The 26518-nt window shown below is 37.8% G+C and overlaps 1 protein-coding gene across 4 annotated transcripts in view; it reads left to right on the forward strand.

The window, feature by feature from the left end:
* Nucleotides 1–26122, forward strand: part of TBC1D32 (TBC1 domain family member 32) — an 87850-nt gene extending 61728 nt beyond the window's left edge. For 3 of the 4 annotated variants that reach the window (XM_074580853.1, XM_074580854.1, XM_074580855.1), the window contains 7 exons: nucleotides 6802–6885; nucleotides 16931–17000; nucleotides 17821–17936; nucleotides 18924–19078; nucleotides 20756–20896; nucleotides 22722–22910; nucleotides 24710–26122. In XM_074580853.1, coding sequence (XP_074436954.1) covers nucleotides 6802–6885; nucleotides 16931–17000; nucleotides 17821–17936; nucleotides 18924–19078; nucleotides 20756–20896; nucleotides 22722–22910; nucleotides 24710–24829 — 875 coding nt within the window. In that variant the 3' untranslated portion in view covers nucleotides 24830–26122. Of the gene's footprint in view, nucleotides 1–6801; nucleotides 6886–16930; nucleotides 17001–17820; nucleotides 17937–18195; nucleotides 18318–18923; nucleotides 19079–20755; nucleotides 20897–22721; nucleotides 22911–24709 lie in introns of those variants that run through there. The other variant, XM_074580856.1, reaches the window with a different exon arrangement.
* Nucleotides 26123–26518: the final 396 nt, after the last annotated feature.

Consider the following 26518-nt stretch of genomic DNA (forward strand, 5'->3'; position numbering starts at 1 on the left):
TCCTGGAAACTCTGCTAAGGCACATGGAAAATAAGGAGGTGATTGGTGATAGCCAACATGGCTTCACCAAAGGCAAATTGTGCCTGACAAATGTGGTGGCCTTCTATGATGTTGCCACAGCACTGGTAGATAAGGGGAGAGCAACCGATGTCATCTACCTGGACTTGTGCAAAGCGTTTGACACTGTCCCACACAACATCCTGGTCTCTAAATTGGAAAAGCATGGATTTGATGGATGGACCACTCTGTGGATAAGGAAGTGGCTAGATGGCCGCACACAAAGGGTTGCAGTCAATGGCTCAATGTCCACATGGAAACCAGTGACGAGTGGCGCTCCCCAGGCATCAGTACTGGGACCAGTTCTGTTTAACATCTTTGTTGGTGACAGAGAGTGGGATTGAGTGCACCCTCAGCAAGTTTGCCAATGACACCAAGCTGTGTGGCACGGTCGACACACTGGAGGGAAGGGATGCCCTCCAGAGGGACTTTGACTTGAGAAGTGGGCCTGGGCAAACCTCATGAAGTTCAGCCAGGCCAAGTGTAAGGTCCTGCACCTGGGTCATGGCAATCCCAGGCACAAATACATGTTGGGTGGAGAAAGGCTTGAGAGCAGCCCTGAAAAGGACTTGGGGGTGCTGGTGTATAAGCTCAACATGAGCAGGCAGTCCGCACTTGCAGCCCAGAGAGCCAACCGTATCCTGGGCTGCATCAGGAGAAGTGTGGCCAGCAGGTTGAGGGAGGTGATTCTGCCCCTCTGCTGTGCTCTGGTGAGACCCCGCCTGGAGTACTGCGTCCAGCTCTGGAGTCCTCAACACAAGAAGGACATGGACCCGTTGGAACGGGGCCAGCGGAGGGCCATGAAGATGATCAGAGGGCTGGAGGACCTATGCTATGAGGACAGGCTGAGAGAGTTGGGGTTGTTCAGCCTGGAGAAGAGAAAGCTCTGAGGAGATCTTATAGCAGCCTTCCAGTACCTAAAGGGGGCCTACAGGAACGATGGGGAGGGACTCTTTATCAGGGAGTGTAATGCTTCAGACTGAAAGAGGGTACATTTAGATTAGATGTCAGGAAGAAATTCTTTACTGTGAGGGTGGTGAGGCACTGGAACAGGTTGCCCAGAGAAGTTGTGGATGCCCCATCGCTGGAAGTGTTCAAGGCCAGGCTGGATGGGGCTTTGAGCAGCCTGGTCTAGTGGGAGGTGTCCCTGCCCCTGGCAGGGGGTTGGAACTAGATGATCTTTAAGGTCCCTTCCAACCCAAACCATTCTGTGATTCTGTGATTTGTGTGCTGCAGCCTTTAGCGATTGCTGCAAAAAGTTAAAAGTAACTGTAGAACTTTCCCCATAGGATGAAGAACCAAAAAGGTGGATATTTTAAGTAGGTATGACTGTTGTGTATGGTTGTGGGTTTTTTTTATTCAGGATAACAAAATGCTAAACTTGGGCAGTTTATCAAAATAACCTAATGAGGCATTGGAAATGTAGCTTATATCAAAGGACACTTTACAGCTATTAGAATCTCAACAAGGAAGGTATCTCAGTTGTCATCACTTGGTCTGTATATATAGTAAGATATATACAAGTAAAGATAATAGGGACTTCAGTTTTTGATGAAAAAGATCTGGATTCAAAGGCAATGAAATATGACATTGTTAGAGTCATTACTAGCATGTTGCTCCTTTTTTTAAGGAGAAAATTATTTAAATTTCAGTCTTCATTAGGTCCAGCTAAAGAAGATTTGACTAACTTTAGTCTTGCATAGTAGTCTTCTGTAAGCTCTCTTGTTAAGTATGTGAGAGAGAATTCTATCGGCTATGATTTCAAAAAGACAAATCAGGGTAACTGCATTAGATTTCCATTCTGAATTAATCCTCAGAGGAGCTTATTCTTCGCTGTGAGAAGAGCACAGATTTTCTAAGCTCAGTTTGAATATTTTTTTTTTTTTTTTTTGTAAATATGGACCAAATCTTCTGCCTTGAAGATCACTCAATGAGATCTAGATTCTGCCTGTGGTCTGCATTCATTTTTTAGTATGACCAATTTAAAAATCTTGCATTTGCAAAAGAGGTTTTAAGAATGATACAGAGAAGATGTTTACCTTTTTATATCCTTATTTGATTTTTCAAAGAGGCTTGTTTCAGAATTAGGGTGGAACAGCGGGTCTTTCATCTTATGCAGGAAGAACAATTGCAGATCAAAACTTTTTTCTTCCGTCCCTCAAGCCAGTTTGGAGCAACTTCCAAAGGAATATCCTGTAAGCAGTGTAAGTGCACGTGAGTGTGCATGCCCGTGTGTGAAGATTATGACATTTGATTAGGATTTGAAAGGCTGTTTTTTCCATTAATAAGGAAGATACTTGTATATTAGTATAAGATATGCAACCTTCATATCTAATGGAAGCACTGTCAGAATTTTTATTATCTTGTTTTCTTCTTTTCAAAGAAAATGCAGGTTGTTCCTTTGCCATTTCAAGGTACAATAATTGAAAGACTCATTATCTTAGAAATTCAAAAAAGTCCTCCTTATTGTTGCCATGAAGTATGGAATTGCCAACTGTGTTTTTCACAGATTTATTAAACTGAAGTATGGGTGGTGGAGTTGAAAATTTCTGACATTACTCTTACAAAGAAGTCAGCTGTCCAAGGTTTTCACTCTTGAATTTTTAACTTCTAACACAAGTCAAGCGTGGAAACTTAAGGAAGTTTTTTTTCTTTTAAACTCCTCTGAAGCATCTGTGAGTTGGTATAGAGTATGATCCAGTAACACTAGTTGCATTAGAGGATCTAAAAAAATCTGATGCTTTTGCAGTTTTTGACCTTTTTGACTTAAAACTTTGAGAGCAGGAATTAGATAACCTCTCATGGTGGTTACCAATTAAAACAGTTTTAATCATATGAATTTTTTTAATCACTGTTCTTATGCAGTTTAGGACGCGTTTTGATTACCTTCCCTTTGTACATTAGTTCTTCAAGGAAAAAAAAAATCCTGCAAGAATTCAGGTATTTTATGAGAATACTGCAATCATTTAGGGAATTTCAAAACTCTTTATTTTTTTATGTGATTACACACTATTAAATTAAAATTCTCTTTATTTTGGATGTGTGCATTAAATTGGCATGAAGTAATTGCCAGTCTCTTAAAAACTTCAATGTTAATACAGCCAAGCTACCATAATTTAAGAAAATTAACATTTTCACTGAGTTGGTAGGCCACAACACTACTAGTCTCTGTCTCTGAACATAACTTTTGCATGAGAATGTGGGCTTTTACAACAATACTGACTGTACTGTACAATGAACTGTCCTGAATTTCTTTTGCCCACTTTTCCAGTTCAATGAAAAATCACTGAGCCAGTTTCCACCTTTATAGATATTTTCAGGGAGTGTCCAAATGGCAGCTAAATGATTTAGTATTAAAAGGCAAAAATTAAAATAACTACTTGTCATTTTACATAGACATTCTTTTGGAAGAGACAATGTCCTGTGAAAACCCTCTATTTATGTATTAACCACATTTGTTTTGATAAATTCTTGTGTGTGTCGTCTTCTCTCAAACTTGATGAAAAGCTTTTCAAAGATCCTGGTAGGCATTTAGATAAGTACTTTCAAATGGTGGAAATCAATTTAGTGCTTGAGTTTCAAAAAATTGCTTAGCAGTTGAGCTGTCACTTCTCCCATTAACTCAAGCACTGAACTGAAATATTCGACTGCTAGGTCAAGCGTGTGGATGCCTTCCAACAAAAAGGGAAGAAATGTACAATGTTCTGACTTGGTTTTAAATTTTTCTGAATTACGTGGTATTTTAGTCTTTTAAACATAGTTCCTGTTTGTTATTATAGTATGGTATATTTAAGTACTCACAATACTAATAATCATACAGTAAACATCTAGTTCGTTACAAATTTTAAGTTTAATTTCTGCTCCTTGCTATCTAGAGCTCCAGATATACACACCTTTTCTCATTTCACGCAAATATTTGTTATATTGTTTGTGGACCAAATTCCAGTAAGCGAGTTAGTGAAGATTAGTGAGATTGTTTATTCTCACAAAATGAATAAACTGTTGCTCTTCTATAAAATAAATTGCTTTTTGCTATCCCCATGTGGTTTATTAGCCGTTATTAAAAATAGCTATATTATGTTTAATTAGCAGTTTCTTCTCTTCATAAAAATGCATAAGAATATAAATTACACATGTAATTTTTTTTTGTTTTGATTTAGTAGTCATTTGCAATGCAAAATTGATTTTGTTACTGTTTGAAATGGTTACTCTAACTGTAAATCCTTGCTTAAGTGTTGTAGTGAAACTTCTTTTTGCCTTGCCCTACCCATCAACATAGTATTACCAAAACTCAACCTTTTAAAAATTTTTCTGGACTCATTCACTGTAAATTAATTTCTGTAAATGTTTTAAACAACTAATCAAGAAGAAAAAAAATAATGTTTTAATGTCAGCATGTTAGCTTAAAATGATTGGAAGAAGAGTTAATTGCCTTTATGGTATCTTTTTTCTTCATTATTTTTTTGGCATAACAAGCATCAGACTGCGGGTGGAGGTTCTGCCATCTTCCTTCTCCTCCTCACGCGTGAAAGAGCTTGCACTGCAGTCTCCTGTGTTAGTTTTCCTGTCAGCAAGGCTGGTTCAAGAGTTTTCTAGCTTTTTCCATCGCCACCTTCACCACAGATTGTTATGCCTTACTTCTGCTGCTACAGCTGTTTGTACAGCTATCCACTTAAATGGTTTAGTGGAATTATTCTGTCTAAAACCAGCAAAACTACCTATGAACGCATGGAGTTATGCACAGGAATGGGTGACTACGGGCTGAAGCTTCCGTGCTATTAAATTGAGCTGCTGCCAAGGACATGGTGACATGCGGCCTCTTAAAACAGGAAATCTCATGGGTAGCAGCACTCATTACTCTCTAAATACACTTCTTTGCTTGGTTTAGTGTGAAAAGAATGTTATATCACTGTTCTTTAAATCCTGTTTGGGGATAGTATTTACTTGTAAAAAATGTTCATTGTTGCTATCTGAAATTCTTAATATGGCTCATCTCAATATGGGCTCCCTCCATGCAGCATGTGTAAAGGCTTCCTGGTATCCTTCGTTTCCATCTGTAAGGCGTCAGTGTGCTCAGTTGCCATAGCCCCAAACTTGCAGAACTGAGGAATCAGGAACAGTTTTTTCCTAATGATAAGTCATTGAGAGGTCTGCCTACCTTCCTGGTGAACATCCTGTTAAGGTGGGAGATGGGCACGGTCAGGGACGCCGCCCACTAGATCAAGTTGCTCAGAGCCCCATCCAGCCTGGCCTTAAAAACTTCCAGGGATGGGGCTTCCACCACTGCTCTGGGCAACCTGGTCCAGTGTCTCACCACCCTCATGGTGAAGAACTCCTTCCTAATGTCCAGTCTGAATCGTCCCATCTCTAGTTTTAATCCATTCCCTCTAGTCCTACCATTACCTGACATCCTAAAAAGTCTCTCACCAGCTTTCTTGTAGGCCCCCTTATGGTACTGGTAGGCCTCTATAAGGTCTCCCCGGAGCCTTCTTTTCTCAACAACCCCAACTCTCTCAGTCTGTCCTCATAGGAGAGGTGCTCCAGCCCTCTGATCATCCTTGTGGCCCTTTTCTGGACATGTTCCAGCACGTCCATATCTTTCTTGTAGTAGGGGTTCCAGAATTGGACGCAGTACTCCAGGTGGGGTCTCACGAGAGTGGAGTAGAGGGGGAGAATCCCCTCCCTCGCCCTGCTGGCCACGCTTCTCCTGATGCAGCCCAGGATACAACTGGCTTTCTGGGCTGCTAGTGCACACTGACAGCTCACATTGAGCCTCTCGTCCACCAGCACCCCCAAGTCCTTTTCTTCAGGGCTGCTCTCAAGCCAGTCGCTGCCCAGCCTATATCGGTGCTTGGGATTGCCCTGACCCAGATGGAGGACCTTGCACTTGGTCTTGTTGAACTTCATGAGGTTGGCATGGGCCCACCTCTCCAGCCTGTCAAGGTCCCTCTGGATGGCATCCCTTCCCACCAGCGTGTCGGCCACCCCACGCAGCTTGGTGTCGTCGGCAAACTTGCTGAGGGTGCTCTCTATGCCACTGTCCATGTCGCTGATGAAGATGTTAAACAAGACCGGTCCCAGTACTGATCCTTGAGGGACTCCACTTGTCACTGGCCTCCACTTGGACATGGACCCATTGACAGCCACTCTTTGGGTGTGGCTGTCAAGCCAGTTCTTTATCCACTGAATTGTCAGTCCATCAAACCCATATTTTATCAGCTTGGAGACCAGGATGTCATGCGGGACAGTGTCAAAGGCTTTGCTCAGGTCCAGGTAAATGACCTGTTAGCATCATTTTGGGATGATGTGGGGTTTTTGTTGTGTGTGGGTGGTTGTGGGTTTTTTTTTCAGGTTTGTTTTTTTTTTTTTTCTTTCCTGTCTACATACATAGACAAATATGGTAAGATATTGTGGTTTAATTATAGCTAATTTTCATTTCATATTGAAACCATGTAACAAATTCTGAAGTAATCCGTGGAGGATGTAAAGATAATATAGGATTCTCTTTCTATTTACACTGAATATATTCTCAGTTAAGCTATTAAAATTTAATTTAAGTTAGGAATAGTGTTAGGAATGCAAAAGCGCAATGCTTGCTTTGAATTGTTCCCCCATAAAAACATGAGTAAACATGCAGCAATTCAAATAGCTTTAGTTTCTCACATATTGTCATTTTGTTAGGTAATGTAGTTCCACATATTGTACGTTGTCTCCAATGTTTTAATGGATTTTTACTTTTTGCAGTTTTGGCGGAATTAATTGAAAAGTTCGTGTCACATCTTTCGGAAAGCCGATCGGATTGTTATTTCAGCATGGGAAACTATAAAGGTCAGTTTCCTAATAATTTATTGCCATACAGCCTCTTTATATTTAAATTACTTCCCTTTTGAATGTATCTGTAGCATTTTTAGGGTTCTTTAATATATTCTTTAAAAACTCAGAAATTCAGTACTTAACTGGAGGGAAATAGCTCGTTTTGGAGCAAAAGATGATGTGCTTGAGTAAACAGTACAGATGATTATTAGTGACAGGCTTTCACATTTCTGTATGTGTAATGGAAAGATGGAGATGCAGAACAGGTGAGGGTATGATTCAAAGTATTTGTTCACACCTATTATAGAATGATTTGCAAAGCTGGTGGCATAAACATTTACGATGGTGTAAGCAATCTGGCTCATCTTTTGAAAGCCCCATAATACATAATCAACCCAAAGCTATGCAATTTATATTGCATTAAAGGATATATATTAAAGAACTGCTATTGTTGACAGAGTAATCTGAGTGTTAGTTTTGTACAGGTGTCGTGCTTACAGCCAAGAATAGAGGATGAACGATAAAGTGAATTTATTCTGAGTGCAAAGTGATACATTTTGATATTTTGAAGAATTTGCAAAATTAGATTTAGAAGCATTGTTAATATCTGCTGGAAAATGCACTTTCATTCTTTACTATCTGTCGAGGACTTTTCTCTTAGGTTGTAGTTCAGGCATTTAGAGTACTTATTCTGCCACTAATTCTGGAGAACCAAGCCTGCTTTGAGGACAGTCTGTTATTTATACTGGTATTTTATTCTCACATCCATAGGATGCAAATACAGTGTCCTTGGAGACTTCAGGCTTGCCTTTGAAGTTTCAAAGCATAAAACCTGTTTGGTAATTTAGAGGATCTCTTTCCTTTACGTAGTGGCCTTTACGTTCTGAAAGCTGCTAATGGAAAACTCTTTAATTTTATTTGAGATCTCTCTCTTTGCTTAATGAAGAGAGTTGCTGAAGTGGCAGTTCTTTCTGTCACTATTTTATTTTTCCTTAAAAGATCCTTAAGGGTTTGTTTTGTTTTGGTCTTGCATTAGTTTGTCATTTACTTTTCAACTACTCCAGAGGCATAATGAGCAACAAGAATCTCTTCATGGACTCATAAGTCTTGCTATATACATGTTTCTGAAACTTCCCAATTCAAATGATTTTGATGGTTAAAAGCCCACACAATGTCTTCATGACATAAAAGATTTACTTGAAACCTAGAATGCCCCTCCTGCTCCTCTCTGTACACCACTCTTTTTAGGTCACAGTTCGAAGTATCACGCATTCTCTGGTGGGATGGAAGGCCCAGGTGTAGTTTTCTTTTCTGTCATGGGGAATGTCTATCTTGCATTTCTTTGGAGAACAGTATAGCCCGCAGACATAAATTTTCAAGGTTATCTTAAGTGTTTCCTGTTAGAAAACCAGGAAAACCCGCTTGGTTTGGAGGTGGCAAAAACTAACTAGAGGAGGAACAGACATCTAACTGTGCAGTCTCCAAGTGGATGTCTTGCCCAGCAAAGACAGCATCTTGCTGTTTCTTAATTGTAGCAGCTAAGTGCTTCCACTCAGTGTGGAAAAACTCTAATGAAGGGAAGCAGTGGTCCATGCTCTGTTTACTTATGTGTCAGGTACCTTAGTTTCAATCCACTCTTCCCAACCTTTTGTTCAAAGCTAGGATTTCAAACACGTTCAGGAAGGTTGAACCTGGATCTTCTACTTCATTGATGTGGAATTTCACTATGAACCACTGATTAGGTGGAAGTGGCAGCAACACTATTTATCTAAAATTTAATGCCAACTTTGAAGAAACACCAGGTTTGGAAATCCTGTAACAATTGCATACATTAAATTAATTTTTTAGAATGGAAAATCCCAAAGAATAGATACAGAAACAAAACAAAAGATAGTATAGTAAAAGTTTGATTTTCTTGAGCTTGACTGATTTTCTTTCTGTGATAAACTAACCCAGTCTGTATTACACTCCTTTTTGTATTTCTGAATATTTTTTTTTTCATTCACTCTTACACAGGCACTATTGGACATTAATTCTGGATAAGTTCTCCTGTTCAGCTCTCAAATAAAAGTTCCAAAATTTAAAGGGTTGGCTGACAAACAATTTTCTAAAAATACTCTTGATATTTCATGTGTTTTACTGAAGACAAGCTTGGAAATGGGAGAGTGAGAAGAAGCCTTCTCAGAGGTAGTCAGAAGTCTGGTGGTAAAAACCTGACGTAAAATGTAGGCAAAGGGCTGGTGGTGTCTTACTACTTTTTTCCCATTCAGCAACACCATTATCACAGAGACATTTTGTGAAGAGTTCTCCAGTCCAGGAAAGAATGTTGCTCAGGCAAGCAGCATGTATTTCATCAAGTGTTTCTTTTAAGTTTTATAGGAAAATAATTACTAAAATTTCGTAGCACCTTTTTCAGAGAGGCGTAGCAGTGAGTGTTGCCCAGGGAAACTAGTTCAGACCGATAATTTCGTGCTGGTTGACATGAAAGTAAAACAAAAATCTGGCTCTAAAATTGAATCTATGATCATGCTCCACTCTGGAACAGTAAAAGGGCTTGATTGCATAGCTACATTTACGCTCATTTCAGGTTTTTTTACAGCATGAAACATACAGTGTGGCATTCCAATGAAGACAGGGAATGTGCTTTAAGAAGCCACGTCTTCCTATGTTTCTACAGAAGGGACAAAAAACCCAGACTCAAATCTTTATAGAATCATAGAATCGTTTTGGTTGGAAGAGACCTTTCAGATCATCAAGTCCAACCATTAACCTAACACTGCCAAATTACTACTAAACCATGTCCCTCAGCACCATATCTACACGTCTTAAATATCTACAGGGGTAGTGACTCAACCACTTCCCTGGGCAGCCTGTTCTAATGTTTGACAGCCCTTTCGGTGAAGAAATTTTTCCTAATATCCAGTATCATCCTCCCCTAGTGCAACTTGAGGCCGTTTCCTCTTGTTCTATCACCTGTTATTTGGGAGAAGAGGCCGACCCCCACCTCTCTACAACCTCCTTTCAGGTAGTTGTAGAGAGTGATAAGGTCTCCCCTCAGCCTCCTTTTCTCCAGGTAAACAACATCAGTTCCCTCAGCTGCTCCTCATAAGACTGGTGCTCTAAACCCCTCACCAGCTTCGTTGTCTTTCTCTGAACACGCTCCAGCACCTCGATGTCCCTCTTGTACTGAGGTGCCCAAAACTGGACACAGTACTCAAGGTGGGGCTTCACCAGTGCTGAGTACAGAGGTACAATCACTTCCCTAGTCCTGCTGGGGACTTTATTTACTTAAAATTAGGTTTCTCATTCTCTCACTGATTTAATAGTGATTGATCAGATTTGTGTACGTTTCCCAGGATTTTTTGCTAATGTGTATGAGGGGCTGGAGTTTCTCCAAGGAGAACAATTAATTATTGAATGCCATGTTATTTCACAGTATCTTTTCCATATATGTATGTGTACGTGCTATCTAAACTAAATCCTAAAACTGCTGTTACAGTAGAGATATGTTTCTGAATTAGGTAAAGCTAATGAGTTTTTAGAAGGTAAACTGTATTCCAGATGCATCTTTCTAGCTGCACATCTAAGTAAGCCAGACATGCACTTGGCAAGTGCATTTATTCCCTTGAATAAATTTGGGTCTGAGGAACTGAAAACCAGTTTCTAACAGTTGTTTAATTTTAATGAAGAGAAGACATGATTTTCATGAAGGTGGATTCACTACAATGCATAGATATTCAGTGTTTATCATTTTTCTTGAAATGAGAAATTGATTATCTTAAAAAATGACAGCTTTCTAAACCCGTAGGTAGTTGTAATTAGAATAACACAGTCATCCATCTGCTATGGAATCCCTCGGGATTTTAGTCTATTATAAAATTTGCAAATATGGAAAAATCAAATTAGTTTGGGTTGTTATCATTTTCAGGATAAGAGAGAAAGAAAAATATCTGATAAACCACTATGCAGTTGCAGCGTTTAATTATAAACAGTAGCACAAATCTTACTTGAAGTTTACTTTCTGCTAGCAGCAATGATACTGCTGTGATGTGGATTCAGATGAGTAAAATAACATACAATATGTATGTTAAATGTTAATGGACTCTGTCTATCCTCTTTCCCAGAATGAATACTTTCTAGTTTGCTTTTATTTTTGTTTCTCCTTAAAAAAACCCATAACCATTGAAAACCAAATCATTGGTGTCTAGCTTTAACAGGCAATAGGATGGTAAGAAACTGAAATTTGCTATAGTAGTAAAATAGGCATTACTCATTAGGGATATGAAGTTCCTAAAATAGCCGCTTGCTCTTCCTGTTGTTATCATTGCAACATAAATGCTTTGTGGAAATATATTAGTTTTCTTAAGGTTCCAATAAACCTATTTCTCAGAGACTTCCATTTAGAGAGTCATCTAATCTATTAGTGTCTGGACTTCTAAATTGATCTCCACCATGTGTTGCAGACTTCCCAAACTTGGGTATGCTACGACCGTTCAGGTTCAACTGGGTTTTTTTTGGTAGCTCTGGTTGTGCAGATGACCTTGCAGTTGAGTTCTCTGTTTCCACCTAACTTTGTCTCTGAAACAGCTCTGCCATGTACGGCCAAAGGGACAGAACCTGAGGGATTTCAGGTCTTGGCCATAACACTCAAATGTCACGGTGTATTCCTTCTCTAGATGAGGCTTAGTTCTCTGGCTGAACAAAATCTCATAGGGACTTTCTGCCATTTAATGAGCTCTTAATCTTCAAAGGTTCAGGTGTATCGGGTAATGAACTGAGAAATTTTAAAAACACCAATCAGTATAGAGCTGATCGAAAGGAGTAGCAAATGAGAAATACAGGAATACACCCCCTAATTAGGCTGAAAGGCAAGGAGAAGGAAGGGCCTGCTTCCCTTCTTCCTGCATCGTTTGATGAATGCACTTCTTTAAAGATTATGTGTGCCCAGTTTAAAGATGCCGTTAGCAAAAAGGATTTTGCCCTTTGCTAGTTTATATGCAACTGGAAGAAAATATGTTCGTTCTTAATGATGTTGCTGCCAAAAATAGCTTGAGTATTTGTGATGATCAATACATAGAGAAGTTCCTGATATGAAAATTCTGATCTTAGATTGTTATAAGTGTACTGATGACATAACAGATACTTTGAGTGGTCAAGGTGGAATTGCACATGGGATTACCTAGCTATGATGAGAAGCCAACAACATTGTCCAGCAATTATTGTCTCCATTCACAGCTCAAATCCAACAATAATAATACTTTTCTTTGACGTGGGATTTCTTTATAGACCATTCTAACAATGTGTATAAGATTCACACTGTCAGAAGTGCTCTAGATGAGTAGCCTGGTGGAGGAGATGATGCCATCAAAAAATGGTAGCAAAATGGCTGAAGAGAATATAGTGAGAAATGTATGACGACTTCTCGGTCGCAACTCCATCATCAAGTTAAGATCATCAAATCTAACCGTTAACGTAACAGTACTATGTCTCACCCAAGCCTTGTCTCTTCCCCAAGCCTGTGACCACCCATCCACTGGATTTAACTCCATTCACCACAACTCTTTGGGCCCGGTCATCCGGACAGTTTTTTACCCAGAGAAGAGTACACCTGTCCAAGCCATGAGCAGCCGGTTTCTCCAGGAGAATGCTGTGGGAAATGGTGTCAAAGGTTTTGCTGAAGTGTAGGGAGGCAACATCCACAGCCTTTCACTCATCCACTAAGGGGGTCCCCTTGTCATAGAAGGAGGTCAAGTTAGTCAAGCAGGACCTGCCTTTCATGAATCCATGCTGACTGCGCCTGATCACCTGGTTGTCCTGTATATGCCACGTGATGGCACTCATTTGATCTGCTCCGTAACCTTCCCTGGCACTGAGGTCAGACTGACAGGCCTGTAATTCCCCCGATCCTCATTCATGCCCTTCTTGTAGATGGGCGTCACATTTGCTAACCCTCCAGTCAACTGGGACTTGCTCCGTTAGCCAGGACTGCTGGTAAATGATGGAAGGTGGCTTGGTGAGCACTTCCACCTGCTCCCTCAATACTCTTGGGTGGATCCCATCCGTCCCCATAGACTTGTGTGTGTGTCTGAGTGGTGTAGCAGGTCACTAACCATTTCTGTTTGGATTATGGGGGTTTCATTCTGCTCCTCGTCCCTATCGTCCAGCTCAGGGGGCTGAACAACTGGTCTTACTACTAAAGACTGAGGCAAAGAAGGCATTAAATACCACAGCCTTTTCCTCATCCTTTGTCACTGTGTTTCCCCCCGTATCCAATAAAGGATGGAGATTCTCCTTAGCCCGCCTTTTGTTGCTAATGTGTTTATGGGAACTTTTTCTATAAGATAAAAGATATAATATATTTATAGAAACATTTTTTTATAAGATAAGCAATAGGAGTGAAGCACGCTTTACGTAGGAATCCCCGATTAAGGCTAACCGAACCAGGTGGGACAAGTTGCTCCATGAGGCCTCTGCCATTTTTTGCCCTGCTCCCTACCCTCGCTAATCCCCCCTATTCAAGCAACAAGGGTCCTAATTATCTCTCTTTTTGGCTCCTTATGGATCACTGAGTTTGATTTAGAGGTAGAAAGGTTGGAAACAACAGGAAGATTACCAAATGATAAAAAGAAGTACTTCTTTACTGTAGAAAAAGATAATTACAATTTTTTATGCGTAGTGTTGTTGTTTGGGGTTTTTTTGTGGTCGTTTAAAGTTATCACTGGTAATTAATAGTTTGCAATCCTTGATGTTTCAAATGAAGCATTTTCTCTTCTGAATGAGAAAGAGTGTATTAAATAGTGAATTTAAAAAAAAAAGATTTGAGAGCAGGCATACTAACATTTCTTATGATTAGCTTATCTGAAGTATGTATGGTAGCTTGCTAATATAAAGAGCAGTCGTATGGCTAAAAAAAAAGAAAATAACATTTACAGTTAAAAATGGTCTATACTTACAGTTGTGGGGTTTTTTGTGCATTTTAGAATGAGAGATAAAGTCAACTTTCCATAATAATATTTTTTTAATTGTAAATTGGCTCCTAGAGAATTCTGATATCCTTCAAGTCACTAATTTCATTTTGGCTTAATTTCTATTTTACAGTGGTTTATATTTTTAAAGAAAGAAGTGTAAAATACCTGTTCAACATAGAATTTTTGATTTGTTAGATAAATAAAAAGGAAGTTTCCAAAGCACGTTGTTCATTCCATTTAATAATAGCCACAGTGCTGTATCATGCTGTTATCTAATTCATGGTTCAGAGAGGTGTTCTGTCCTTTGTTTGAGGATAAACAGCATTCTTATTTAGAAAATTGATCTGTCAATGCCTTCTGTTACGAAACCCATTGTGTTTCAAGACAGTTGTATCAGGTGTATTAATAAATATCAGTCAAATGAGTTTTGTAGAAAATTTAATTCAGTGTATTAACTCAGAGATATCATGAGCATCATTACAATAGTACAGTCACAACATACTCCTGCAAACTTACTAGTCAATTTTTTATGCATGGATTGCAATATGCAGTATTTCAATATTCCATTTATTGTTAATAACAATTCTTGAGGCTTAATGGAGCATTTAAGGTTTCTAGGTCCAGTTTTTAATCAGTGGGAAGTGGTCCTGTGTGTCTTCGAAATGACTTTATAGTTTTCTAAAGTCTGGTCTTCTGAGTCTATTAATTGGTAAATGAAATGGAAAATCAAAACTTTAGATGGAGGACAAAGAACCACAGTTTGTGTGTTCCCATTGTGACTTGTGGATTGGCAGCGACTTGACTGATTAGTGTATGGAGCTATCATTATATCAGGTACAGTGCTGTACAAAAGCAAGAGCTTTTGCCTTGATAAGGTACCATGTAATATAGAATTATTATTCAGTCCAAACTCTATGTTAATTTTATCTTCTTTCACAATACAGAGTAAAATATCAAAAGGAAAACTGATAAGGAGAAAGCCCTTTTCAGCAACTAAGAAATTATTACAACAGAGAAGAAAAGGCAATGAGAATCAATGAAATCAGTTGTGTTCTTTTAATGTTAATAGGAAACAAGTATTCAGTACTTGCTGTGAACTGTTACAGAATGGACACTGGGCTCAGATTGTGGGTTGTGATACAGGTGTTCCTCGCTACACCCTTGCTGGACTGGGATACCAGCTCCTGTGTTGCCATCCGCAGGAGGATGCACCTCAAATTGGAGGCAGGGCTTCCTTGTGTCTTACAGATTGTTTATACTGCTTGCCTCTCCCCTGCCATTAAATATGGTCGTGCCAGGACTGAAGTAGCCATTAGTCGTAGAAACTCATTCAAATTCCCCATTTTGTCTTCCATCATGGTTTCTAGGGTATAAGTATGTTTCTTGCCTTCACAATTGCAAACAGGAACCTGAAAATGAATTGACTGTTGCATGGTAATCGCAGTTGAGTAAACAGGTACCTTGGAACAGGAGCTGAAAAAGATATGAACTGTTTCAGTCATCTCCGTGGGTTTTTAACTGAAATGCCCCGTGGTTTTACTTGTATTCTTCCAAATAGTGTGTTGCAGGTGTACTACGCAAAATACATTTGAACTTCTGTTCTTCGAGTAAAAAGACCTCTCTGATGTGGGATTCCTATTTCAGTCCCATCAGATTTTTGAATAAATTTGTTTTACTCAAAGACCAGTTGATTTTTCTTATGTGTAAATGTATTTGTCAAAAGTACAATGTTAATTTCTCATGACCCTAACACTTAGATCGTTATCGTCTATTAAAGTTATAATGGAGTGGAGTTTTTTTTTCTTACCGTACTTCCTCTGCTGAATTGTCAATTGTACCTTGCTTCATTGTCAAGTGTAATTTTGCTGTATTATTCTCCTCAAGAAAATTTCAACCTACTTCATCTGAGCAGAGTGCTTAATTTTTTTTTTCTTTAAATTCTTTTCCTAACCAGAGGCATTTCTTCCCTTAACCTGTAAATATTTAATCTTTAATACCTTAGTCCTTGTTTGCTTACCAGCAACATCGAGTGTTTACCTGAATGGGTAGCTAGGGAATCCTTCAATTTTGATTTCTCTATCTGTCTGAGAAGGATACAGAAAAAATACAAATCAAGTTACCATGTGATCTGCTTTATCAGATTTTTACATTTATCACTTATGTGAATATATTTTAACTTCTGCTGCCATACCTATTAGTTACACTTTTAACAAACTATGTTGATTGTTAGGGTTTTGTTGTTTGGGGTTTTTTAAATTTATTTACCTGTTTTCTTTGGGTTTTTTTTTGGTTTGGTTGTTCTTGTTTGTTTTGTTGGTTTGTTTTTTTTTTTTTAATTAGCTCTTTGTCTGAGAGAAGTATGTTAAAGGTTTAAGCCCATGGCTTTGTAAATCATGATATTATTGGACTATAGTTTTTCTGAGGTAGAGTTATCTTAGATGATATACGTACACAAGAGAAACAATGCCCCATTTTTAATCCCTTTCAGATTTTAAAATATTGAGAACATATTACAACAGAGCTTTCTTTAATTCATAATTTATTAATTTGTCTAACTTGGATTTTTCAATTTAAACAAATGCAGAAGATTGGGGTATATATTACTCTGTGAAAGAACAATATATAGTAATGCAGGATTTTTAAAATCTATCAGCTATAATGTTTTCAAGTTCATATAAAAATAAATTTTTATGTTAATAAGGTTGGTTTCACAGCTAGGAGACTTTAAGGCCACTGGAATGGAAGAAAGTAGATCAGAAAATGCTGCTTTGTCTCATTTCTTGTCCAGAAGGGATAACGCTGTACTAAGAAATGGTTCCGAAGAAGGTATAGTTTGTTTACATAGTGCTGTAAAGCTAATGATAACCATACTAAAAGTGAAGATTTTCTTATAAAGAATGTGATTTTAATTAAAAAAGTATAAGTGTATGAGGAATGCAGGTTCTTCATGCATCCTTTGCAAACACGACTAAACTCATTTCAAATAAGAAACATTTTCCAAAAATGGTATTCCTGCAAAAAAGATTGACATTAGTACTCAGTTAAAATCATGTTTATCATAATACTTTACTATATTTTTCCTTTTGTTTTAGCCACAGATGCAGATGTGAAGACTGAAAGCCTTTCATCTGTGCAGCAGCTTGGTGTTGAAATGACAGTCAGGTACATAGTATTAAAATATTTCCCTAGTGTATTTCTACAATTTGTTTGATTTTCATGAAATGACTTCAGTGATATTTAATCCATAAACTTAGTGCTTTATACCATTTAAATCTAAAGATCACCTTTAAGAAAACAAAATCTAACTTTGAAAATGCAAAAGGTATTAGTACATAATTAAATGATCTTTACGGATTATATAGGTTATTATCCTTTATTGTTGTAGAGACTAATTGTAACTTGTTAGTAAGATTTACCGTAAAATTACATTATCCTGAGTTATGTGTCTTTTTTTCCTCACATTACTTCTCTGAATGGCTCTGCTTAGCTGAGCTTAGTTATATGCCATTTAAACATTTTATTTGGCTGGTAATTTGCACAGCCACGATGAAGGAAAAGCTAATGTGTCTGTACTTCCACAGATTGTTATCTTTAACATTAATATTTTAATTCTGATGCTAATAATCACACATACAATATACTTAGATGGAATTGTAAATAATGTATGTGAAGAAAATGAGTCGTGTGTTAGAGTACGTGCCCTTCCCCACCACAGTCTCTAAAACTTAACTAAAAGGAATTTAGCTGAGGAGTTGTAACACTAAGTAGCAAATGTTTGGTGTGTATCCTTCCTAGATAAAGCATAGTAGATTTTATTAAACCACTTCTGTGTGGTTTATAGAAGTGTGTACTTCTATAACATAGTATTTGTGATGACAGCTTAACTGTCACAGGCCTATTAAATATGAGTTCTTGCTTTTTGGGAATTAAAAAAAGTATTTAACCTTTATAAACAGTTTTGGTTTTTAACTTTTTGTGCTAGATATGGAAAATATCTAAATTTGCTGAAGGAAAATGCAGAAAATGGGCTGTGCTTTGTGTTAATGAATTGTGAGAAATTTCTGAAACAACAGCAAAGAACTGTGGAATCCCCACTTTGTATCCTTTCTTGATGGCATAAATTATATTGCCTAAAAATACCAGTGGAACTTGAATTCTCAGTTTGGGCTTTTGATGGTGGTGTAGGTGTGTAATATGTACTGAAGAAAAAAAAAAAAAAGGCGGCACTTTTACTTCCAAATTTTGTTAAGTTAAAATGCACACCCAACGCACTCAAGAAAATCTTCACTCTTTTGTTCCCATGCTTTGCTAAAATGGTAGGTCTCATTCATTTTTGTCTTAAACTGTTTTGGAGCAGGATCTCCTCCTTCTGTATGTGATAAAGAGTCTGGAGCAATGCACCTTTGAGCATTAATGAGTACTTGTGGTACTCCCACAATACCAACATTGTTAATGGTATTGCCCACATAACGATATGTGGCTGTAATCTGATCAACAGGAATGGTTTGACTTCTGACTCTTTGAGATCTACTGTGGAAAAATTTTTTAAAAATAAGACAGGTACTGCTTTCCAACAAGCTTTGCAATATTCTTCAGGTGTTAGGCTTACATGTCACTATTAAAAACACTTCGGGTATATTAATCAGGATATGCTTAATCTCTTTATTTAAGCTTTTCTTTTACTTTGGGGTTTTTTTTCCCCATAGTCCTTACAACTCCTGTTTTCTTCTATTCTTCCTGTTTTCACCTTTCTCCTTTCTTGTACTGTAGGCACGCTTTTTTTGGTGCAGGGCTTTTTGCATTTACTTGGTTGTTGTTTGCTTTGGTTAATTTGGCTTGACTACGTATGGACCGGAAAAAAAGTAGTGTGCAGGGGGAATAGCTTAAATCATTTCTCTTAAACCAGTTTGAGAGGCGGCTGTGCCTCAAGAATCTACCCTCCGCGCAGCTGTATTCTACTTGTCCCATCTCCTACAAACCAGCTCTTGCCTCTGTGGCCACGGGCCTGAGGAGGAGGAGGGCTGCAGGTCCTGCCAGGCAGGGAGGAGGACATTTCTGCCCAAGTTCCTTAACCTTCTCATGCAGGCTGCTTGCAGGAGCACTGTGCTGGCTACGACTGGTTTGCGTCTTCTGTCTTCCTCATAATGTCAGGGGACAGGGAGAAGACATTCACATTTCTTCAGCGATTTTCACGTCTTCTGGTTTCAGCATTTCTCTGGCTACCAAGACTGCATATATCTGTAAGAATTTAAAAGCTATTTCTTTCTGAAAGGCAACTTCGAAAGTTTCTAAAGGAAACTTTATCAATTTCCTTAGTTTTGGGTGGGTTTTTTAAACGCATTGAGTTTTCATTAAAGCCCTGTAATTGAATACGTGACCCTGAAAAATTATCTCAGAAAAATACAGATTTGACAGTTGCTCAAATGGATGTTTAAAAGTAGTGAAATAACAGGTGGACTGATAGTAAAGGCAATGTTATTGATTTTTAAAGCTGTCAGTGAAATAAACTTTTTTAGTGCATTAATTCTGTGTGAAGACTGTGATACTGCTGAATGACTTTTTTTTTTTTCATTTACAGTGTGCAAGTCCATATTGATTTTTTTTTTTTTTTTTTTTAGTAAAACTATCAGTTTTTAAATTTACTAAATATGAAAATACTGAATGCATGGCAGTTTTAAATTATTAGTATTTTGGATCAAGTTTGTAGCATAAGAAACTTAATTTCCACCTTTATTAGATGGGATTCCATCTACTTTAAAAAAAAATAACCTTTAAGTTTGACTTTGTACGTTGTCACATTGTCTTGAATGTTTTGAACATAAACAACTGTAGTCTTTACTAGAGAACTCTGGGATATAAGAAGCACGGATTAGATTCCATATCCCTTCTGCACTTAAACCTCTGTGTTAATATGAACAGATCTGTCGTGTCACCAGAAGTGACCCTATTGGTCCACTCAACAGCACCGAGTCCAGCCCTGAGGTTGTTCCAGCACAATGAAATGTTGCTCTGTTGTGTGAGTATAATTGTGCTGAACACCGTCAGTGCTGAGAACCTACGAGTCACCTTCCATACAAGAACAGCATTGCCGGCAGGTTGCTGCAGTGCGAATGTTCATTCTCACTACCTAAATGATTTCTCTTTCATAATATATCTTGAAAACACAAAGAGAAAATTCAATAATTAACCTATTTGCATAACTTCCACAATGTAAACTAAAATAAAATGTCAAAACATGAATGAGGAATTATCCAGCCACTGGATTGTAATGCTGCCTACCTCCGTGACGCTGCCATCCAAAGGATGTACCTTGACCTTCTGGCGTGAAACCAAGGATTCATTACCTAGAACACAAGCACTGACATCCAGGGCTTTCCACACCGATAAAACCTCTGTTCCTTTTGCTGCACAAAGTAGAATTTCACTCATACCAGCCATGCATACTGCAAAGAAACGTGCACACAGAAAACAACTTCAAATACCATAGAAGTACCATTCTATCCATCTGTAAAAGGGGAAAAAAAATCCAAGAGAAATTAGTCTCTTTTTTTTAGTTCTGTTCTTTTGTTTAAAATATAACAGTGGTTTCTCTATCCCTACTTTGACAATTAAAGCTTGCATGCAATAAAGAACTAGACTGCTAATGCAAAGGAATAGTCAGCCTATATTTAATAAGAGTTTCTAACTTTTAATTTTCTTTAGTTTAACTACACATTTTTCCTGATGGTAGCACCAGCTTTTTTATTTATTCTATTTACTCCTGTCTCTAAAATAACTGGGATGACTTATCTTACAAGCAAAGGTGTATATTTTTATATATTGTTCTCAGGAAGGTATTTTAAAATAACACATTTTTGTAGTCTGTAATCCTTTTCCTCAATTTTGTTGTTGTTGATGATTCTGTTGTTGTTAATCAGGTGCACCTGCCTATTACCACAGTGGAATCTGGCATCCATCCAGTCTATTTCTGCAGCGCTCACCACATTGAAATGTTGCTAAAAGCTGAGTTGCCACTTGTCTTTTCAGCCTTCCACATGTCTGGTTTCGCTCCATCCCAGGTAACTGATGAAAGCGTCTCAAAGTATCATCAAGTTTTTGACTTAAATCCGACGTTCAGGAAGGACTGTGTTTTTAATATGCAGCACCTGTGTGGTGGTTATGAAACCGGGGGTTGGAGATAGCATTGAATGCAAAGTGGCTTAGAGCATCTGAAGATACAAAGCAACTGACTTTGGTTGAGTAATGAGAGTGTACTGCAGCTGATGACCTCCATTACAAGTTCATGCAGAAAACTTAATGAAAATAATATATACTAAACCCTCATATTTATCATTAAAAATAAATAGAAAATCTTATTCGCTAGAATAATTTTCTAAACTTTCCATGGGAAGGAAATGAGAAACTTGGGATAGGTGTATAAATGGAAGCAGTTCAGGTGATATTAGAGCAAAATTAATTTTAAATGAGCTACCATAAATATTACACTCCATTCTTCTATATTAAAGACCCGTTAGTAAAGAAGAATATTTATTCATAATGTTAGCTTTCATTTTACCTACTTACTACAATTCTTTGGTAACATGGAATGCTACGTACCGATCATGATGAAGCATAAAAAGCTTTGTGCAATAATGAGTCAGATTGCCAGCACAAAGTGCCTCTCACCACAGTAAGAAAGCTTATTGCCATTCCAAAGCAAGAAAAGTATTTTTCATCTTATGCCTTCAAAATTCCTTTTTCCTGCAAGATGTGCAGCTTAAGAGGCTTCTTAATGGGGGCAGATCCCGGTGTGGTACAGACATTGTTTAAAATAGCTTGGGATTTGGTCTTTGAGGAGAGAAGACTGGCAGATGAGGGACTTTATCTCAGCATAGCAGTGAGGTTCTTATAATAAAGTTCCTGTTTTGGGGTGGGAAAACACATGGGGAAAGTCACTCCTTCCTCAGCTACTCTTGTGTAAGTTATACTGTATGGGGTTTTTTATTGTTTGCACTCAATTCATAATCGACTAGTTACTGTTCTAAACTACTGACAAGGTTTTTTGTTTGGGGAATAGTTTTGTTGTTTTTTTTATTTAACATGTTACTGAAATGCCACTGGTGGGTGCCACTGTATCTTCCGTGTGATTTTGCAGTTTTACTGCATGATTAAAAGCAAACAAACCCTGAACTGTGAAAACAACTCTGAGGTATATAAGCGCTTGTGTGCCTCAATAAATATCTGAATACAGATTTAATGCTAGAGTATGGCTGTTGTCATTTGATTAGAATCTTGGTGCTTCTGCTGCTGTGTATTTTTAAACATTTTAAGGACTGATTAGCAGAAGATTTGTGGTCTAGAACTAAATGAAATGTGCTGTACACGTCCTAATACATTGTGATTTAGAACTGGAAAAAGGAGTCGCTAAGTGTGTTCCATACACTCTTCATTAAATGAAAACGTGCCTTAGGGAAGGGCTTAACATTTATTCATAAGGCAAAAAACTACCTGAATTTAAAGGAAAATCTACACTAAACACACCTTCATCACCCTCATTACCCTCTAGGCCATGTTTTAAAAAAATCTTGAAAAAATCACCTTCATTTTCATTGCACTTAGAGCTTTCTGTCTGACCTCAAGAGTTGCCAGAACATACTCAGACAAGCGAGATGCACGGATGCAGGGTATTATGTCTAGCAGAACTCACTGGAAGTCTGTTCAGAGGCTGTGATTTAAAAAATGGTGATTCTTGTCTTCTTTTGTACTTTATTCCTTTTATTTTCATAAGTAGGGTGATGTTACAGGAAAAAAGGGTCTGTAGTGTAGAGAAGTTAAGAGAGAAAGCTGATCAATTATGACAATGTCTATAGCGATTTAATTATATATTCTTTCATTCTTATCTAGATTTGTCTGCAGTGGATAAGTCAGTGTTTCTGGAATTACATGGACTGGAGTGAGATCTGTCACTACATTGCTATATGTATTTTTCTGGGTCCCGATTATCAAATATATATGTGTATTTCTGTGTTCAGACACCTGCAGCAAGACATCCTGAAGCACACTGAAGCCCAAGATCTCCAGGTTTTTCTTAAAGTAAGGGTTTCTTTTTTATTTTTCAGTTGCTGATGGGAAGCAAAGCTCTCAGTACTGAAAAGATGTATGTTACTTAATCTGAAGCTCTTACTGAATTACACTTAATGATTTTAAGTGAGTGAAATAATACTTTAATTTTATTTACTTCCTGGCAGGAAATTGTGGTGTAGTATTTTCCAGAGAACAGTTTTCCTGCATTTTGTTCTGATTGCTTCCCTTTGTATGCAAAGTGAATAGCCACATTAAATCATGAGATCATTTGATTCACTTCATTATGTGGCCCCAATCTCATTAACTTAGATGTTCTCCAGAAAGGTGGGTTTACACAGTGGTCTCCTACTGAAGCTTGAAGAGATGTTGCACAAAGCTCAGTGAGCCGTTATTTTGAACAAATGCCAGTTACTATACAACCAGCTTCACAATTTCCTATTCTTTGCCATATTTTAAATTACGTTTGGTTATTGGATTCTTTTTGTAGGGTACTGCTTAGCTATAGGTGCAGTCATGAATAGATATAAATATTTGACTCCTCTTTTTTTTTTTTTTTTTTCCCCTCTGGTCAAAATTCTTTTGAGAGCTATATATCTGCATCTCGGTCTGTCCTAACATCAATAGCACATGTAGGCCAGTATGTCAGTCTCTTCTGGGAGTAATTTAGCTATTCTTCACTTTACTTTCTGTGCGTAGGGGCCATATTACTGACAACTAACTGTAGACCAATGCTTTAATATGTGCACACATTTAATCAGTATAAGATTTGACTGCTTAAAAAAAAAAAAAACAACACAGAAAAAGAGTTAAATACCTCCTACAGTTCTCTTTTGGAGTCAGTTTTCTTTTCCACTGTAGTCAACCTTCTTACAGTGCACGAAGAGCAACTTGGAAGGTAAAATTGTGCCTTTGTTTTCACCTTTGAGTAGGGGAGTAGAAATACAAGGACCATCTCGAATTTCTGTTCCGATGCCAAAGAGCAGCCTTCCAAGCTTGAGCAGGTGTTCTCAGGGGAATTCTGCTTAGCAGAGATACACCATGTGGCCACAAGGACTATCTGACTCTAAAGAGCTTTTTGCAGCATGTGCTGCCAAGAGTGGTAATGCTGTTCAGTAGATGGTGGGTGCATGAGTTGTTCCAGTTCAAAGCAGCAACGCATTCACCCATTTTACTTAGACTGCTCTTCAGGATCCTGCTTTCCACAGTGCATCCTCCCTCTCCCTCTAGTGTAGTAGCCACAAGAAGGAACATGGCCTGTTTGTTTCGTTATCCTGAGGGCATCTTCTTTTACTCTATGTTTTAGAATTAGTAAAAATTAATTGTGGTGATGCAGAAGTGTTTATTCTGTTTTTATTTAAGCACTTCATGAAGATCTTTATCGTTGATTTTAAAAATAAGTATCTACTGTTACTGTCCTGGTTTTATTGAGAATCTAGTTGGATATAAAAGCATGCAATGTGCTGGTATAAAAATCTTTAAAAAGAGTATTTTAGTGCCTGTCTTTTGCCTCTTTAAAGCTTACTTTTTTTCCTTAAAAATCTTCATATGTTCTCCAAAGATGAGATGAACAACGTTCACCTGAAAAAACTATTTGTTACCACGACTGTAATTAGGAAGAACTGTCTGGAAGCAGATATTACCAATTCTTTATTTCTAAATGAAATGTAATAAAATGTGTATATTTTAAACACCCAGGCTGTGACGAGCAGAACAAAATGAGCTATATTTAGCAGCTTAGAAGTCATTAAGTTTGAGTCATGCCCCTTTTTTTCCTAACTAATAAACGTTTTCTGTGTGTATTTGTGCAGGAAGAAGCATTCCATGGATTTCGCGTGAGCGATTATTTAGAATACATGGAAAGCTTGGAGGCGATCTACAGACCTATGCTGCTGAAAGACATGAGGAACATAAGAGTGCAGAATACATAGATGAAGCAAACAAGCACTTTATTTGCCAGTTTTGGTTACATCCTTTAAAAGGATGCTGATTGATTGATATATCAATCTCACCTAAAATAAGTCAGGCTATGTAAATGTTCATACTATAAAATTCATAAGGAGAGTTTTCAGAATATAGTTTTTGCAAAAGGACTTAATCTAAGTGTGGTGACCTAAAATGCCCCATTTTCCCAGACAGGCTTTACGCACAGCTGTTGGCAGAAGGCAGCTTCAGAACCCACCTGTAGGATGCTGAAGTATCGTCCTTAGAACATAAGTCTTCCTTATAAAGCCTTGAAACTGTTCCAAAATCATTGCATTATTGTCATCTCCTTGTAGCACAATCCTAAAACCTTCATATTTGCTAGAGTCTGACAGTGATTTTTCATAGAAACAACTGTTAGTGTGTATTCATATGCATGAAAAGTCAACAAATGAAGAACAAATTCCCTGTACACAGCCGTTCTGACTTTGTGGGTAAGGTTGAGAAAATGGGGTGTTCAAATACATGCAATGAAAAAAGACCGATATTCCTGTATTTTTTTTTAAATAAAATAAATCTTTTTATGTCATAAAATGTCTGTTTGTAACATACACTCTCTGTATGCATAAGTTAATGAGAAGTCCTTGAATGGCCTGATTTTCATAGCTCTGGAAAATGATTGTTTTTAAAGACTCTGGTTTCATTCAGACAGGAAAACTAATAAGCATCATCTGTGCTTGCCTTTAATCATCAACGAAAAGCATGAAGTAAGGCTGCTGGATATTTTCTAACACCAGCAGTGGAGGGGAATTTTCAACATTGTTGAAGTTGACTGAAATTCCCAGTTTCAAAAGAAACATGGTTTTCTTGAGGAGCGCTGCATCCCATTTGCTGTAAGGATAGCCTTTAGGTAATGGTGGGCAGCTTGACACATTCACGTGTCTTTGGTTATGATATCACTGTTAAATATTATTTAAGAAATCAACATATATTTGTGCAACAATTAATAGTTGTTTTTTGAATCCAAATTTCAAAGCACTGGCCGTGATGTTGAGTCAGTAAATAATACTGAATTAGATGGCACATTCCTAAAGTAAATATACAGTTGGCTTGTCAAGAATTAATAAATACTTTTGTATTTGATTGAAATGATGGCCAATAAAATGATAGTTATTGGCCAGCAGGAGGGCTTCCTTCAGTATTTGCCAGTAATCAAAGGATGTAGATGGAAAAAGACAAAGTATCATCCTGTGGCTATTTAATATTTTTCATACAGTCAGTCAGATCTGCATCAAAATTTCAAAAAAATATAATAATAAAGTAGAAATGTAACCTTTACAAAGCCCACATGAGGTTACATGTAAAGTAGGCATTTAAGATGATAGCTTACGAACTGCAGAAATTCCTAGTCACGTGGGAAGAAATCTAAAATTAACAGTTATTACAATTTATTTTCCGATTGTCTTGACCTGGCAGAGGAGACCCAATGTGGTCTGTTTGGTGTATCCTACCCATCACCAGCCAAGGTTCCTCTTGGAAACAGAACACTTGTCTGCTTCACTCACTGCCCCCCATGGTATTTGTAGTTTGCTTGTTCTTTTTGTTTTGCATGGATTTTTTTTTTCTTCTCCTGTATTTTGTTGGCCGGTTCTGTTCAGGGCTTTTCATCGGTGCTTCCAGGTATTCTCTTCGTAGAC

The sequence above is a fragment of the Larus michahellis genome, chromosome 3, assembly GCF_964199755.1.
Source record: "Larus michahellis chromosome 3, bLarMic1.1, whole genome shotgun sequence".
Taxonomy (NCBI): domain Eukaryota; kingdom Metazoa; phylum Chordata; class Aves; order Charadriiformes; family Laridae; genus Larus; species Larus michahellis.